The sequence below is a fragment of the Toxotes jaculatrix genome, chromosome 2 (assembly GCF_017976425.1).
Source record: "Toxotes jaculatrix isolate fToxJac2 chromosome 2, fToxJac2.pri, whole genome shotgun sequence".
In the NCBI taxonomy this organism is placed as follows: domain Eukaryota; kingdom Metazoa; phylum Chordata; class Actinopteri; family Toxotidae; genus Toxotes; species Toxotes jaculatrix.
In genome coordinates, this window is record NC_054395.1 from 8,077,627 (window position 1) to 8,095,465 (window position 17,839).

The following is a 17,839-nucleotide window of genomic DNA, read 5'->3' on the forward strand; positions in this document are numbered from 1 at the left end:
TTTATGCATGTGCATGTTTTTTAGTGTGCATGTAAGGTCAAGGCATGTGTTAGAGGCGACGGGGATTGTGCAGCTGCCTGCATCTGGATAATAGGCTGTAATGAAGGGGAGCATTCAGTTTGAATGGAGCCACCTGCAGCCAGCCAGCATAACTACTGTAATACTGCTGCTGTGGAGGGATGGAGAGGAGGAGGGAGGGGGAGGGAAAGAGGCTGAGACAACTTATCTTTCACCACATAAAAGCGCGATAAAGTTGGGGATAGCAGAGGTTGAAGAGGACGTATGGCTGTCCATCAGAAGCCGGAGGAGGGGGGTAAAAATTTGAGAAGGGGGATATGAGCCGCAGTGACTCATGGGAGGAGAAAATAAAGGGATGGAGAGGATGAAGGATAATGAGGCAGGGAAGGAGAGAGGAAGGGATAAGGAGATAGAGGGAAGATTAAATAGCTGGGGGGACATTTCTTTGTCATTTCAGTTGTGTGTGTTCACAGTCTTAATGGGTTAGAGTAGGGAGCATGGAATAGATTTAAGGTTACCTTATCAGGCCACTTAAAATAGGACATTTAGCACATACACACACACGTTCAGCAGAAGCAAATAACACACACACTTTAATTTGCAAGCAAATCACTACAAATGGACTTTGCCTTAAACTCTGTACAACTTGACATGTACAGCTTGACCACATAAAGCAATAGTTAGATAAGAAGATTGATATCATTCTCATGTCTGTACACTAAATATGAAGCTATCACCAGCAGCTGGTTAGATTAGCTTCGTGCTAAGATTGGAAACAGGGTGAATAATCTAGCCTGGCTTTGTCTAAAAGTAATAAAATCCACCTACCAGTGTCTCTAAAGCTCACTGATTAACATGTTATATCTTGTTTCTTTAATCCTTTCAAAAGCTTCATATTCAACATACAGGCCGGAGAGTCAACTCTCAGCAACGAAGCAGATTAGCATAGTTCCTAAAATGATTAACCGTTCCTTTAACAGATGAACCACGCACTCCTGGTTTGTGCAGAAATGTCAAGTTTTAATCAACCAGCAGCAGCTGTGGGATAGTGTGCATGCAGGTCTTTGGAAAAAAAACAACAACATTAAACCACATAAATTCAGTGAAGCTCCATTAGGTCCATAATGTGTTGAGCTCATGCCTAAATGTGCATCCTAATGGTGATAATACCTTCCAGCCTGGACTGATGTGGACTGGTTATCAGTGTAATTGAATTAATATGACCTCATGGCATTAGTCAAGGCAAGTGAAGGGGGAGGAGGGGTCAGGCTGGGAGTGATAAACAGCACACCCTGCTATCAAATGATTCGAATGCTGTATTCTGTTTGATTCCACTCCACGTCCAGTGGGAGCTCACCTCGTCTTTGTACTTGACGATGTAGGAGTAGATCTCGTGCAGCGCAGACATGCTGTTGAACTGGCTGAGGTGCAGACGGGACTGCTCTGCTAGGTAGGCACTCATGTCCTGATCACTGATGGCTGGCATACGGGAGATATCGGAGTAATACCTGGAAGAGAGGTCAAGAGGAGTTTTAAGAATCATTTGTATTCCATCCCAATGTTTGACTTACTGTCTGGACTTAGGGGTTGTTAAATATTCTGAATGCAAACAGTGGCAGCTGGTGACCAGTCCTCTCACTGAAGGACTGATACAGTTCACATTTCCATGCTCAGTACTTTGGCTGATGTTTCAGTGTCATGCTCAAGGGCACTTTGGCTGGACAAATGGACATATTAGAGACATTACTGCCCTGTAGAGCTAAGGAGTGGACTGTGTATCACTTGGTAGCACATACAGATAACTTTATTAATAATAACATTATTAATAATAATAATAACGATGATAATAATGATGGCCTTGGCCAGTCTTTAAGTCTTAAAGACAGGGTAAAGAGCTCAGACAGCTCAGAGAGTGTGGAGCAGTGTCAAACGGAGACAGCTGAGGTGGTCTGGGCATCTTAGGATGCCTTCTGGGCGCCTCCATTTAGAGGTTTTCCTGGAACTTGTCCAACCTGTGGGAGACCCCAGGGTAGACCCAGAACACGCTGGAGAGATTATACATCTCATCTGGCCTGGAAATGCCTTGGGGTCCCCCAGTAGGAGCTGGGAAACCTTGATGAAAAGACGAAGGCCTGGACTTACTTAGCCTGCAGCCACCTCAGTAGACCTGACACCGGATCAGCAGAAGAAAACTGACGGATAGATTATTTATTTATGTATTTATTTACTTTCTTTTAACTGAAATGCTACTTCCCTCTCCTGGTCCCATGTTTAATTACTGGAAGCAGCTTTCCAAATGGCTTCCTATAATATTTTGTATAGTGTCCTTTTGAAATTTAGAAATGTAGACTTCATCTGTTGGGGCAGGAATACACTGAATCCATAAATCACCATACAACCGGTGCATCTCTCTCTCTCTCTCTCTCTCTCACACACACACACACACACACACACACACAAACACACACACACACAATCTATCCCCAAATTGTTGAAAACAGTATTGTTGAAATAAAATAGAAATCAGGGAAGTCAGATGCCCGTCCACAAATTTTCCTCTGGCTGCATAGTCAGTTGTTATGTTTGCCATAAATATATTATTTTATATGGTGGGAGACTGCAGGTTTTTCTTAGCCTTGTTTTAAAAAACAAAAAAAAAGAAACACAAGACACCCCCCCATCAAAATAATTTCTGTACAGTCCCTGATGCTGACTGAGCGTTGACTTGCACTTATCGAGGAGCAACAACAACCTTCACATTATCGACTCAGTGTTGTTGGCTGCAGCAGAAGAGCAAAAAGCCCAGTGAGTGTGAGGCAAGCAGTGAACAATACAGTACATAGAGAATATATCCCAATATTGAGCTGTACCCGAACCTGTCTGCAGAATCCATATCTCAACCATCTCAAGGTTTACTGCAGTAGGGAAGGCCGGGGTTGAGTGTGGGTTAGGAGGCATAATAGAAACGAGGTTTAACTGCACCCAATTAACCCTCACCTATAAATCCTTACCTATTCCTGCCTCAAAATGCTCTCTGCGAGCCTTAGGACTTACTGTAGCACATTTAAGTATGTTGTTCAAACATGTGAGAGCTACAGAAGCAAAAGGAAAGAGGGAATGTACTCTGGACATTGCATTTAGTTTTTAACTAACATCCTTATTCAAATTCTTTTGTTTTACATATAATCATTCCCATCAGCGGTTGATGTTTGGCCCTGTAAACACGATATCTTAGGAATTTGGGTATTAGAAAAATTTCAGCATCACTACATGCTGAGGGAGAAGCTGCAAAGCACATTGCCGAACAAAGAGTCTGGGAAGTAGCAGTGTAGAAAAGCTACTTAGAGGCTACTGGGCTTTAACTTATCTTGACTTTAGTTAAACATTCTGGCACTGAATAAAAGATACAGGGTGAACCGGAGGATGTTTTTCAGTGAGCCTCTGTTTGGAAAGAGAGGCCAAAGAGTTGCTACAAATCCTTTATTCTCCTGCATGTTTCCATTCTTTACTTGCTTCTTTACAGGTTTGAAAATCAAAGACTATTTGTCCTGGACCTGAATTCACAAGGCCAAGTTTAAAATATCACAGATATATAAGCCTGGAGCGAGATTGCTGTAATTACAAGACGTGATTGCTTAACGCTAATTTAATCCAACTCTGTACTCTGACTTCAGTGAAATGCTTTAAATGCTAGTACCAGATAAAGTTCAACCTGTTCTGTTCTTTTTATTTCACAGTTACAGTTTTATATTGTGTAATAAGAGTAATAATGTTGATCTTACAACTCATTTTTCTCTGAAGACACTCTTGCTGTGGATATAATGGGATTTTCTCATTGAGTTGAATTGATCTAAGTGTCAGTTTGATTGGGTTAAGCTTTGTCTTACCTCTCCACCCAGTTCTTGTAGTTGGGGATGTCTTTAGCGTAGAGAAGCTTATTTGAAGGTGAGTCTTTTCCTAGTTTGTGTTCTGATGTTGAACAGGAGTCCATGAAGGTCTGGGCCACCACGGACAGACAGGCGTCCGTGATACTGTTCTTATGGATGTCAAACACAAACTGGGGGTTCTTGATCACGTTCACCCAGAACCGCAGAGGAAGACTGGAGAGGGAAAGAGGAAATATGAATTCAGAAACACGGTAATTAAATGTAAACTGGCAATAGCCTGTATTGTCACCATCATTCAAGGTGATTGAATGCTTTGCTTCGGTTGCTTAATTTACTATTGTTCATATCACAATGGATGATGACATGGGGGGAGCTACTCCTATAAAGGTACAATAATTTGTGTTTATATTTATTTTGTATTTGTAATTAAGTGTATTATTTGTTTAAGCTAATTGCATACTTTGTTTTGCATTTTCATTTTCACAGGCATATTTGAATGACACAGATCAAAATCAGACGCTTTCATTCATGTGATCTGCTGTGTCCACCTCAGCCTGATCGTGCTGCAGCTCGTCTCCTTTAAGACAGCCGGCCTCTACGGTGCAGCATCCCGCTGCACAATGTGAGCCAGCGAAAACGTGAAATATTAATTGAGTGAGTTACTCTGAGTTTAGACACTGAGGTGGAAAAAACACACATATACAGCTCCGCCCCTAATAAACATTAGGAAATTAGTGTTTAGCCGATGCTGTGACGTAGGTTAAAATAATAAATGTTGCTGGCAGATCCTGGATTGGAATCAGAGACAAAAAAACTTGATCAGGACATCACTGGAAATAAATAAGAGATAAGTAAAAAATATAATTTTCTGTATTGTAGCAAGACACTGAATTGTAGTAGTGTGTGTGTGTGTGTGTGTGATCATCAGCATGATGACTGTCAGCGATCCATGGCCCTCAGGCAATGTAGCTGCTGACTGGTAGAAAATGTCGTGGGTCAGAATTTTATAAAAAGATCATCTCAGTGCTGTGCAAATACAGCAAAACCTGTTAATGAAATAAATGGAGATAAATAATGTATGGAAACAAATACTGCAATATTAGTCTGAAAATGTTATTAAGTCATCCAGTAAATTATGGCCAAATATCCGACACAGCAACTATTTCAATTCTCCATGCATTTTGCAGACCTAGATTTTATTGATTTAATGACTTTGGTGTGCAAAGGTTTGGTCTTATTCACAGTGATCTGTACATTTCAGACATTAGCAGATGGGCTATATAACACCACCATTATCACCATCCCATTGCATAATGTACTCATTTACAAGGCTATTTTAAATGCACTTTGACCACTAAGTCCATTGTCCATCAGTGATTACCAAGCCTCCAGAAACACACTGACACTGGGGTAGTAAGTAGAGTTGAAGCTGCAGGTCACAGAATGTCATCTGGCTCAGAAAATACATCCATTACAAAAGGAACAAATGTAAAATTATGTATAACACATTGAAACTCATTGTACTGTTTGAAAGATCACAGTCTGTACTGTTGGGTCCAATAAAGGGCTGTAAATAAATAAGTCAGAAAACAGTGAAAAAGGCACTGTGAAATTTCCTAAAGCTCAAGGTGATGCCATGAAATTGCTCATTTTGTCTGACCCACACACCCAAAGATATTTGGTTTAATATCATATTAGACAAAGAAAAGAAATAAATCCTCACATTTGAAAAGCTGGAATAAGGCAGTGTTTGATATTTTGCCATTTTGGAAACTGTACCCAATTTCTCTAATACGGTACATCCATGTAATCATTTCTTTCAGTTGCTACAGGTAAGAAGAGATTATCTCTCCCACTTACCAGTTGCTCTTCCAGGTATGTCGTACATCGTAGTCTGTGATGGAGTGCTTGTCGGCCTGCTCGTCCAGGAAGTCGAACATGTACTTGATGGCCAGCGGCAGCGCGCTGCCTCTGTGGGCCGTGCTGAAGATGGTCTCAAACAGGTCGTCCACAAACTTCTGTAACGTACCCTGAATGGCAGGGTGAGGGGAGAAAAAAAAGAGAATTTAATTTTAATCTTAATTTGTTATTATACAGTTGTTTGAATTGTTCTCATTATAATGTTTTACAATTTTATTATAGAACATAGTTTAGTGTTTATCTGCAGTTTTGGATTTATCTCCAATGTTGCTAATCAGCACTGGTTCATAAGAATAGCAGTACTGCAATTTCCATATTTTCTTGTGGATGAATAAATTGAACCTTGGAGCTTTAATACAAGTTAACAAGGTACATAAAAAGCATGACACAGTCAGAATACACCGCACTGTAACACCATAACTTGTTGGAATTGTTTTCTGTGCCATGTGGTCTTAAGGGTTCACATTATTTTGTAGGCAGTTTGTCTCATTTTAATACAGATGATGTTTCCTATTTCCTTATTATGGAAACTCACTTTGACCTTTGTTTTTAGAATGTTTCTTGTTTGTTTTTGTATTATACTAGTATTGATTTTGGCCATTAATGTGTTGAGCATTTTTGTGTTGCCATTCATGATCAATCCACCCACCGCCCTCAAAAACACCACCCAAAAACCAAAAAGCTGGTATATTTTAGTTTCAAATCTGCCTGTTAATCAGAGGAGAAGAGGAACATCTCATGAGAAGGTAGAGAATGGCAATAAACATAGTTTGACAGTGTTGTGTGACAGAATACAGTGTACCATTTCCAGCCACTTGTATCCACAGCATCTGAATGGGCTATAAGTGTGTACATTTTTAGTATGAATGGCCCCACTGGGAATCAAAGTGATAAATCTGGCTCTGTGACTGCGCCTCTCTGCTCTGCCCACTGAGCTCTGCAGAATCACAAACAGGAACTCCAGCTCTCGGATCTGGATGGTGCTTCCCTCCAATGACAATGCTTCAACATAATTACATCAAATGTAGCTAAGTGAATTTCCCTAACAACACATTTGTTTCCCTGACTTCTCCATCTGGCAGAATCTATTACTGAGGAAATGTTTGGGGATCGTATTTAGTCAGCCTTCGTGAAATGGAACAGGAATGAATTCTGTCCCAGTCGCGGATCAAAGTACTGAGATCTGCATAGATGAGATGCCCAGGCAGACAGACACAGAGAGACAGCCATGGAGAGACAAGGACAAGATGAGCTCCTCAATTGCATTTGCCTCTCTGTTTTTTCATCATGCATGGCCAAATCTTCAATCCCTCAACAAATTACCTGTCTCCTGACACCTCCTGTATGTGCCTCCCTGCACTCTGCACCACAAGCCCACTTTTTATTAATCTGTTTTTTCTTATTACGAGTGGAAATTGAAAAGCCGGCTCGCTTGTAACTGCTGCCCATTGCTATATTTCCCTCCCCCTCGTGCAATTAGGAAAGAGACAGTGAACTGAGAGACACTGAAGGAGAAAGGGAAAGACAGCTGGATTGGCTCATACTGCAAGAGTTCCCAAGATGAAGGGGGGGCGCTTATGGGTCTGGTTATACACCAATCAGCCACAATATTAAAAGTGGCTGAACGGTGCATATATAAAGTATAGTATAAAGTATACGTGTGTGTGTGTGTGTGTGTGTGTGTGTGTGTGTGTGTGTATACGCTGCCTTAAAGAGCTGATAATGCTGAAAAGATTCCATTAGACTCAGTTTCAGTGGGGAGGTTTAGTGTCCCCCGGTGGTTCCTAGTGGACTGGAATCAACTTTCTAAACACTGTGGTGTAGTTTACTCTTCTACGTCTTACTTTCGTAGCCAGCAGTCTGGTCAGGTAGATCTCAGAGACCATCTTGCTGCCTCGGTCGCCCTCTCTCTGGTCCGAGTGGTCGTGGTTCTTCACCAGATGCCACAGTTTGGTGCCACTCTCCAGGTCAGGGGTGATCATGGGTGTTCGGGATCGTAGGCTGTCTGGACTACTGGCTGTCCTCAGCATACTCTCTGAATCCAGACACACAAGACAGAATGATTAGAAAGAATCAATCAGCTTACTATAGAAACTTTGTGATTCAGTGGACAAAAAAAGAAAAGAAAGAACTGTCTTTGTTTGGACCATTTTACCCGACAAATAATCACCCAGAAACACAGTGTATTTTTTAATATCTTCTCCCCTCCTCTTTTCTCTATCAGCTGTGTCGGTTTCATTATTCATGGTGTGAGTGTCAAAGCTGATTAGAGCGACGCAAAGAGATGCATATCTGTGACTGTTCCATTTAGGATCGAGGGGAGAGAAGGAACCAGGGAGGTGAGGTGCACGGACGGAGAAGACTATCTGCTGAGTAGCTGTTGCTCCTGGGGAAGGAGTGATATGGAATGGACAGAAGAGGTGGAAAGATTAAAGAGAGAAAGCGAGAGAGATGCTGATGCATGTTGAAGTCCCTTTATGGTTGGTGAAAGGATGCAGAGAGGATGGGGAGTGAGTGAATGCGGGGGAGATGACAGGAAAACGACGGAGGGTGGTCTAAATGGACGGAGAGACAAAAAGGTCAGGGGAGAGAGGGGTGAAATGGAGAGTAATGGGAGAGCACAGGACAGAAAAGTGAAAGAGGCTGAGTGGGGTGGCGTCGAGTGCTGTTGTTGCTCTTGTCAGCGGGGTGCTGAGTGGCTTTGATTCCAAACCTATCATGGCCACTGGTGGCCAACATTTACGTCTGTTCATAAACACAACACACACACACACACACACACTTCAAAGCCCAAACACACCCCCACATGATCACAATCAAACCAAAAAGCAAACATTTTTAAAATTCATTTAGTGTGAGGCAACACTTCTCTTGAACACATAAACACACACACAAAAGATTATTAAAATTCTCCCCAGATGTTTTTTATTTTTGTCATGGAAATCCAGGTTGCCTTGGGACAAGACTTGACCAGACAGACAGACCAGTGGCAATTATAGCAGCTGTGTAAATGTGAGGGTCATGACCTACTTAGTAACAGACAAGGGTCCAGTTTTTCATTACAGACTAATTTATCTTCTACATAGTTTAATTTTCTGGTGAAGTATACCATATTGACGCTGGGCCTCTGTCTATCTATCTATCTGACTGCCAGGTGTCCTTTCTCTCTCTCTCTCTTCTCTTTCACTCTGTCAGCTGGGGATCGAGGTGTCTACTTTAATGCCTGTCATTTACGCACTGCTTGAAAATAGCTGTGGAATAGCCTTGGCCTGGGCTGATAGCAATGGATAAAAAGGATTGCCATTCACTCAGAGGGAGGTGAAAAAGGATAAAAAAAAAAAACGAATGGAGCCCAATCATTGCCACAATAAACAAAGAGAAAGACCGAATGAAAGAGAGTTATAGGGTGCGGAGGGAGGTAGGCAGTTAGAGAAATGGGAATCATTGACAGAATGATTTAAATAGAATCAGGTGAGGAGGAGAATGGGAGCCGTACCGTATCTACTGAGGCTTTTGGTGAAGGTGGAGGAGTTGGAGATGTTATAGGCAGAGTTCTGCTTTGGCACCAGAGCGATGACTGAACCATCTGTTACCTGCACAACAAAACACATACCAAAAAAAATATTCACAGCGTGAAACCCACTTAGCCGTCGACTCTTGCTTGTGCCTGTGTTGAGTGCGTGTCGGTGCTTGTGTACCTGATAATGAGCCAGTGTGTTGAGTCTTTTCCAGTCGTTGTCAATCTTAGTTGTGACATCTTCATCTTGCAGAATGATTCTGGCCATCCGACCTTGACGCCATTCTTTGAAATGAGGGAAGAACAAAGGTTTAGCCAGACAAACACAATGCAACTCTATTTGTAAGTATTGGTGTGTATGTTTCTTTTGTCCAACACATATATCAGATATTGTTTTAACTGTTTCTCATGTTAATTATCTTAAGTTTTAAGAGTTAAGTGGCATTCATAGCTCAGGTTAGTATACATGAAAATATCAAAATGTCAACTATTCACAAATGTGCACAACTTGCAGACTGGAGTGTGTTAATATGATGTTAATATGATGTTATATGTAGTCACTTAAATCTGCTCAAATCAATATTTTTAGATTAACAATAGCTCATCTTACTCTGTAGTTCCCCTCAGCTCCATGGAGCATTTCAGACTTTAGCATCTTTCAGCTCATTGTTTTGGTTTTGGAGGCTTGAACCTTTAGTTGTTCTGGTTCACTCTCAAGGTTCTCATCAACCCTGTTGCCAGCAGCGTAAGGCAACTGTTCTCAGCAAAACACTGATAAACTCGGCACACTACATGCTCATCACTAAATGGCAAAATGTTAGTGACTAGCTGGTGAACATGTGAAGCATTTAGCAGCTAAAAATCCAGAGATTTTCCTCACAAACTGGTACATGACTCCAAATTAATGCTGTTACGCTGTGTCTGCAGGGTATGTAAATTAGCAACTTTAAAAGGTAATAATTGGTGAACGTTGTGTTTACAGGTTGCTGTGCTGCCTCCAAGCTAAAAATTAATTAATGCAAGTTTAATTATACTATAAACTGATCTGGCTGTTAGCTGATCTACTCTCAGATTATAGCAGTCATTACAGCTTCACTTATAGAGTCAATAAATAATAACTTCATAAAACTTGTAAAAATCTGTGAACTGTTGCCTTGAACTCCACATCCTGAACAAGGCAACGTCACCTTCATTTTGATGGGTAATGTCCCCTAGTCGAGGCAGACATCAGCAGGAATTAACTCTCAGCAGTGTGGGGAGTTTGGATTTGAAATTTGCAAAGAGACTGAGTGTGATAGTGGCTGATTGATAAGTTTGGTGGCCTAAGGTAGGAGGAGATGACTCTCAATAACTTTTGTGTTATTTTGGTATTGCAAGTCAGCACTGTCTGAGAAAGACAGTGAACATCAACTCTGTCCAGTCACCTGCTACCTCTGTCTCAAGGGAGTATCATCCAAGGAGGTCCTTGTCTTGATTTGATGTGATCTGCCCCCTCAGACTACTACCTCTTCCAAAACTAAGATGTGGTCACCATTTTGACAGAGAAGATTATGTCATCTCTGCTGTGGACCACTTTCTGGAGGTCCAAGATGCCGATGTGGGACTAAGTGTGTAAATGTCACAGGTTTTTCTAAAATGGACTCCTTATACCTTAGGCCACAAACTTCTCAGTCACCCCTTGTAGTACACGCACTGGCAATGTTAGTGTTACCCTCCCCCATCAGACACATCCCATATTCTGCCACTCTCCATTACCTCTGACAAGTGTGGCTATGGCCCGCCATCTTGGCTGTCTGGGTTATGTACATTGTTTTTTTCCCAACCCAGTTTAGATGAAACCACGGCCACGTATGACAAAAGCCTCGACAGAAGGACAGAATGCTCGACCCTAACCCCTTACGGAAGTGGGCAGTGTTTCATCTAAGCTGGGCTGGAAAAAAAAACACACAAGCACCTGGATCTGATATCATGTGTAAAATGTAAAGGGAGTGTGTTCAAGCTAAAACAGGGTCTTAAACTGCAGTGCATTCTCTCACCCGCAGTAATTATACATATGCGCATCTCATACAGTTGAAATACACATGAATGTACAGCACTGTATGTCTTACCAAGGTCCATATCAGAAGCCTTTGGCCTTTGTGAATAGGGGCTGCCCTTGTACACAGCATCAAGCAGCTTCTCTTTGACCTGAGTGATGGTGTCACAGTTCAGACACTTGACTGTCACCTCGGAGGAATTCTCATTCTCTGGGTTTACACAGTGCAGCGTCTGGCAGAAAAAACAGGTAGAAACAAAGGGAGATGGAAGAACACAAAAGAAAACAGGCTTAAGTATGAACACTGCAGGACCACTGCCAGCTAGTCAGACGTTTAGATGATTGTTTAGGTGCCTCTGAATGTGCCTGAGAGCATTTTCACACCTAGTTTGTTTGTAGCAGCTATTTTATAAGCTGGACATTTTCCACAGTCTGTTCCGACTGTTTGGGAAAATAATAAGTTAGGATTCACACTTGGGTGCAGACCAAAACAACTGTAGCAGATCCTGCAGACAACTAGGTTTGTCTGTATGCTTCCAATCCAAACCTGAAGGGCTTTGTTTGGACAGACAGTATGATTAACGCTGAGCAGTAGTCGGGCCGGTTCATGGAAAGATCACATTCTCTCTACAAAAACACCTGATGCTGAAGCTTCATGTTCCCCCTGGGAGAAATCCCTCTCCACAGCAGACTCCAAATCAGTTTAGGAGAGGGAAACTCCGACATTTCTGCTGGTGATTATTTGTAATTTGCTTTCAATTTACATCGTCGTCAAATGTGACTAAAACTGAACACTTCATGCAGTGATTCAGACCAAAGCAGACACACACAAGTCTCAAGACACACTGAGTTTACTGACCAGTGTTTTGTAGTCAATCTGTTGCCTGATGAGCTTGTCCTCACTGAGGGAGTAGCGGGCTTCTCCTGTGATGGCGTCTATGGGTCCCTTCTCCATCTGCTGCTTGATGGCACAGTAAAGCATAAACAGAGGCTCCCCAGCACACTCCTAGTGAGGGAGAAAACAGAAAGAGATGAGTTGCCAGCAGTTCAACCAAAAAGGGATTTTCCTTCCTCAAATGCTTTCATTCGAATAAAACGTTAGAGGCTTGAAGAGGGAAAACTGTTCAGCAATTCACAACAAGAAAAAAGCAAAGATTAGAGGAAAAATATGTCTTTCTTCATGACTCATCTCACAGGGGTCATGACCCTCTGGTCGGGGGAAAAGAAAGTAAAAATGAGTTAAATTACAGTATTTAAATATTAACAATCATTCAATTTAAAGCCAGTTTATGAAAGCATTTGCCAAAACTCAGGAGAACATTAAAACCTCTTGCAGATTATATCACAGATTACCATCAGAGGTGCTAAAGTTTTGTATCAGTGCTATTTTTTGATTTTAGTGCCCTGTTTACTAAGACTAGATATAAATGAGCCTAGTCGCAGTTCACCTGATTAATAGTGCCACTAAATAAGGTAACGGGCTGTTTTGACACGTGTTGTGCGTGTCTAAAGACCAATGAGCCACACATGACAGTGTTTTCTGCCACTGAACTTGTTATACTGTTTGAGGAGAAGATACTTTTGCAACTACAAGTGTGCATTCATCCAACAAGAGAAGGCTGCACATTAGGAAGTATTAATTAAAAAGCCTAAAGTCATCTTCAGCTTCTAAATGTTGGGAAAAACAAGCAGAAGGCCATTGCAACAAAATGTTGTGGAACAGTTTGTTGTGGTGCTCAGACGAGAGCTCCGGTAAACCAACTTTATGCATCTTTTAATTTGCATTTTTCACTCTCAGTCTCTCTCTCGCTTTCTCACTCCTCTTACACCTGCTTTTCCCAGGTGTGAAATCTTTTAAATCAAACCTTAATTGTGTCTGAAAGTTAAATTTCAGACTCATACAGAGCAGCACTCTGTATTCATCTCCATTCCTTCCTCCTGTTTTCTGCCTCTGAACAGAAATACATGCTGCATGAGACCCCACATGCAACTTCTGCCTATGCCACCTTCCTTCTGTATTATCCAAACCTCAGCGTGGCCCTTTACTAAATAAGGACAAAAGCAATTTGACTGTTAAGTGCCTAAGAAAAGGGGCTGCACACGCTTAGTAAATTTCCCCTTCATTGTTTACTGGCAGAATTTTCCCACACTCTTTAGTTAAATTAGTCATTAGTAATGGTTTGCATAACATTCTTATAAATTAATATATTATAAATTAATAAATATAGTCTATTTCCAAACCCATATGTAAGACTTTAAAAGTTTAGTTAAATTGCTCTGCTCTCTGTCTTGGCATGCAGAAACACCCCACAGAGCTGTGACTCTCTGATGTGGATTCCAGGTCAAAAAGTAAACAGGTTTCTTTTCCAATAAAATGCTATTACCACCTGCAAAGGGAAGCTAATGAGAGAAAAGAGCACAGATTAAAAAACTAAAACCATTAAATGATCTCTAGCCACCATGTCATTTACTTGTGCTGTGACGCTTTCTGCTCCCTCTCACGAAGCCATGCCCCATGAATCCTTCCACACCCCTTTACTTTGCATCTGTTTTCTATCGCTCTACTCAGTGAAGGAGTATTAGAGTCACACATTCAATGTGAGATTTGTTGTGCGATCACACCGTGAAGTGACAGGTCAAACAAATTGGAACTGGCTTATACTGCTATCAGATCTTTAAAACCAGATATAGATATACAGATATATAGATATATAGATATATAGATATATAGATAGCAATGGTCAGATTCCAGCCTCTGAGATGCAGATGGAAAGGAGGAAGAAAGTATAGACACGCATTTTTACTCCAAGTGGTGCAATACAGAAACAGATTTTTAGAAATCAGACCTTAAAATCTCGTTGAAATGAAGGCTCAAAATGTGAAGGACACTGTGGTGTTATGTAAACATCTCTTTCTTTCTGTCTCTTTGTGTCTGGGGGACTGAAAGGCTGAAAACAGCGTTATATAAATCTTTTCAGGTCTCTCCCCTTGTTTACATCTGAGAGCTTATGTGACTAGACACAGATGTTATAAATATGTTTCCCACTCTCCCCTCCATCAAAGACACTTGCCAATCAATAGTGTCATTAGTCATCACTTGGGCCCTAGGAAAACACTCCCGACTGAAGTAGCGACAGTTTAGAGGGGAGAGAGAGGACACATCACGGCCAGTACTCATCCTGACGAGAGTTTAATGATCGGCCGTGCAGCGCTCAGGGAGATACTTCAGACTATGTGTGTGTGTGTGTCTGTTGGAGATGCATGAGGTCCAGATGAGAACAGTGAAAAGTACTAATTTATCTGTCTCACCTTCAAGCACACTCAACAACGCTTTTTCGTTCCAGCACGCTCCTTTTTTCTGTGCTTTTTCCTTCTCTGTCTCTCTGTGGCACCAGACTCCACACCAGCTCTTTACTCTTAAATTCTCCCCCTCTATTTTTTGTCATCTTTCAGACACACTATAGGTTCCTCCTAAAGTGGATCCTGTATATGATGGGAATATGAAGGATGTATATGATACTAATCTTTTGGGTTTTATTAACAATAACAGTAAATTATCCGTCACATCAGACTGAGGGAGTAGTTCCAGGTTTTGTTCAGTCAATGTCTGGCTTTGTTTCATGAGATCTGATTCTGAAAAAAGCAAAAAGTCCTTTGACTTAAACAGTCCTATAGGTAGTCTGCCCCTGCCCTTAGATACAAGCCACAGCAACACACCAGGGGCACACATACTGGACTTTCATCGCTATGGCAACAATAGGAAACGTGGTTAAGGCTGTGGAACGGTCATGTTTAGGCACAAAAATTTCTTGTTTCGTTCTCCTGCTGAGAACTTTTTCGCTCTTGCACTCTGTCACCTAACATTCTCCACTCTGCTTAACGTCTACTGTGGGTTGTTATGCACTTTGTCCATCCCTGCATCTCCTGCTTTATCTCCTCCACTTATCTCACCATATCAGCAGCACTGAGCAGCTACGTCCTGATAATTACAAATTAATATTCCCAGTGTTCTGGATACAATGACAAAACAACACAGGTAACTGATGATAACTGATGTTGGGATTGTTTTCTTCTTCTTACTATTATGCTATTTTTATTCTGTCATTCTTTTTCATTTGTCCTTCCTGATTCTTTTCTCTGACTCTTTCAACCAAAAACCTTCCTGCTACAACCCTGTCTCCCAGAAATTACATCATTTACAACTAAACTGTTTTCCCAGTTACGCTGTGGTGGCAGCGTGACGGCTGGCTGGATTACATTCAGAGGCAACGTTGTTTGAATGAACGAAGCTCTACAATTATTTAACAGCAGCAGAGTCACCAGGAAGTGGTTGGGGTGGAGGGTGGGTGTGCAAAATGCAGGACTGGAGTTTGCACCCAGAGTCCTGTCTGTTGTTTAGGCAACAGAAGTACTTTGGTTAAAGTCTGGGAAAGATGGTGGTTTTGGTAAAATGTAAATAACCACATTGTGTCTGAAGTCACTGTGAACTTTTTCTGTATTAAACCAGAACACAAATCTTTCTCTAACCTTAACCAAGAGCTGTGAGAGTCTAAACACAACCATAAAAAAGTGTAATAATGCTGCAGTCACTACTGGTGGATGTTGTGGTGGAAAACAAATACGTTGTCTATGAACATTTTAATGACACATTCAGTATCAACATATTTGCGACTTGCGACACAAATATGTGAATTAACAACACATCCTCATTACGTTAATAGGAAACGCAATTCAGTCACAGTTATGTTCTACAAAATGTATTTGCTGATTTGCTGTTGCAAATGATTTGTATATAAATGTTATTTCTAGGGGAGAGGATTGCCTTCCACCAATGTCTTCTCCATTGTCTGCTTTAATTTCACCCTTTTTCTTTCGCTGCTCGAATGCTCTTCCCTTCTCTCGCTCCTTGTTTTACATCCCTTACTCTACACCTTAACTCCTACCTCCTTTTCCCTCACTTCCTTCCTTCCTCTCCTCCCCTCGCCCTCTCCTCATCTTAACTCCTAATTGTCATGTCCCCCCTCTATTCTTCTTCACTCCCCCCTCCACCTCTGACGCCCACCTCTAACCCCTTCCTCTCCTCCCTCCTGTCTCTCTCCCTCTCTCTCTCTCTTTCTCATTCCTCCTTCCTCCTTCCTTTGCTGTATGCGTTAAGAACATTGTTAGCATCTGGGCCAATTAGGTGGGTTGCTGCTAACGAGACAGAGAGCGCATACATCACACTGTTATGCCTCGGCTTCGGCTTTCCGCCTTCGTCGCTCGGCTGCTGCTTGCTTGTCTACGAAATTTGCCTTTCCTCCGCATACCGCCTTCATTAGGGCTCCCTAATTGTATGCTGATATTTACATTTTGAGCATATAATGATGGCTCTTTCTGCACAGGGAAATGAATAGGCTCAGATTTCTACACTGCTAACAATCAGTGGAAACTATAAATCAGCAGTGTACAAGTCAGGGACACTGTGTTTTTATTATTTTCTAGGTAAATAAACAGAGAAGAAAAAGGGATTTAAGCAGCAGTTTAGCTGTATTTTCATACACTGTCAGCACATTATACATGTGTGCACTCAAACAATGCTTGGTATATTATATAATCACCAAAATGAGACAATGTCACCCAATTTCACGTTATTCTCTACAGTTTAACCACCCAGCTTTTTTATTTTATTAACATATGACTATAATAATGATCACATTGCACTCATGATGCGATTAGGATTATGATGCCATTTAAGATAAGATAAGACTTTATTGATCCCACAGCAGGAAAAATGTACTTGTTAGGCAGCTCACAAGAAAAATAGGAGGAGGACAGGAGGACAGCTCGAACGACATTTCACCCCCTGGTGAGGAAAATGACCTTAAGGCAGAGAGGACAGTGAGTGTGGAATAATGACAACAGCAATGACACAGATGAAAGAGAGATCAGAGGAAGAGAAGATGTGAGCTGAAAGAAAGACAAAGATCAGGGAAGAGAACGTGTCAGCCGCAAGAGTGAAATTATGGGAGTGGAGAGGATCTGTGGACTAAAGAAATGGACATTAAAACAACTGAGAGGAGAAGAAACGCATGCTGCTGGGAGGCTTTGATTATCGCTGCACTAGTACGGCAAGAAAATATGCGGCTGAAACAAGAAAAACCTTTTAATAACCACAGTGAGATGAATGCGGAGGAGAAATAATATAAGCCAGGGGCATTTAATAAAACTCTGTAACACAAAGGCAGTGTAAATGCATTTAAAAACATTGCACAGTATAAATCCACTTTAGTTGATGACTATTATTTAGCATTTAAAAGACACAGCAAACAGCCTGAATGAAGACATTATACGATCATGCGTTGGTGTTGTTGGGCTTACCTTGAGGAACTTGTACAAGAGAAACGTAAACCAGTTGGTCAGCATTTTCTCAGCAACAGACTCCGTTCTGACACACAGAGAGGAGAGGAAGGAAGAAAACAAAAC

General features: G+C 41.4%; 1 protein-coding gene across 1 annotated transcript in view; it reads right to left on the minus strand.

The window, feature by feature from the left end:
- The window catches only part of LOC121192792 (plexin-A1-like), a 205,640-nt gene that overhangs the window by 6,290 nt on the left and 181,511 nt on the right, over positions 1-17,839 (minus strand). Inside the window, exons 23-31 of the mRNA XM_041054679.1 lie at positions 17,735-17,801; positions 12,237-12,383; positions 11,451-11,610; positions 9,524-9,627; positions 9,322-9,418; positions 7,670-7,860; positions 5,766-5,935; positions 3,906-4,118; positions 1,376-1,526 (exon numbers count right to left, since the gene is read on the minus strand). Coding sequence (XP_040910613.1) covers positions 1,376-1,526; positions 3,906-4,118; positions 5,766-5,935; positions 7,670-7,860; positions 9,322-9,418; positions 9,524-9,627; positions 11,451-11,610; positions 12,237-12,383; positions 17,735-17,801 — 1,300 coding nt within the window. The remainder of the gene's footprint in view (positions 1-1,375; positions 1,527-3,905; positions 4,119-5,765; positions 5,936-7,669; positions 7,861-9,321; positions 9,419-9,523; positions 9,628-11,450; positions 11,611-12,236; positions 12,384-17,734; positions 17,802-17,839) is intronic.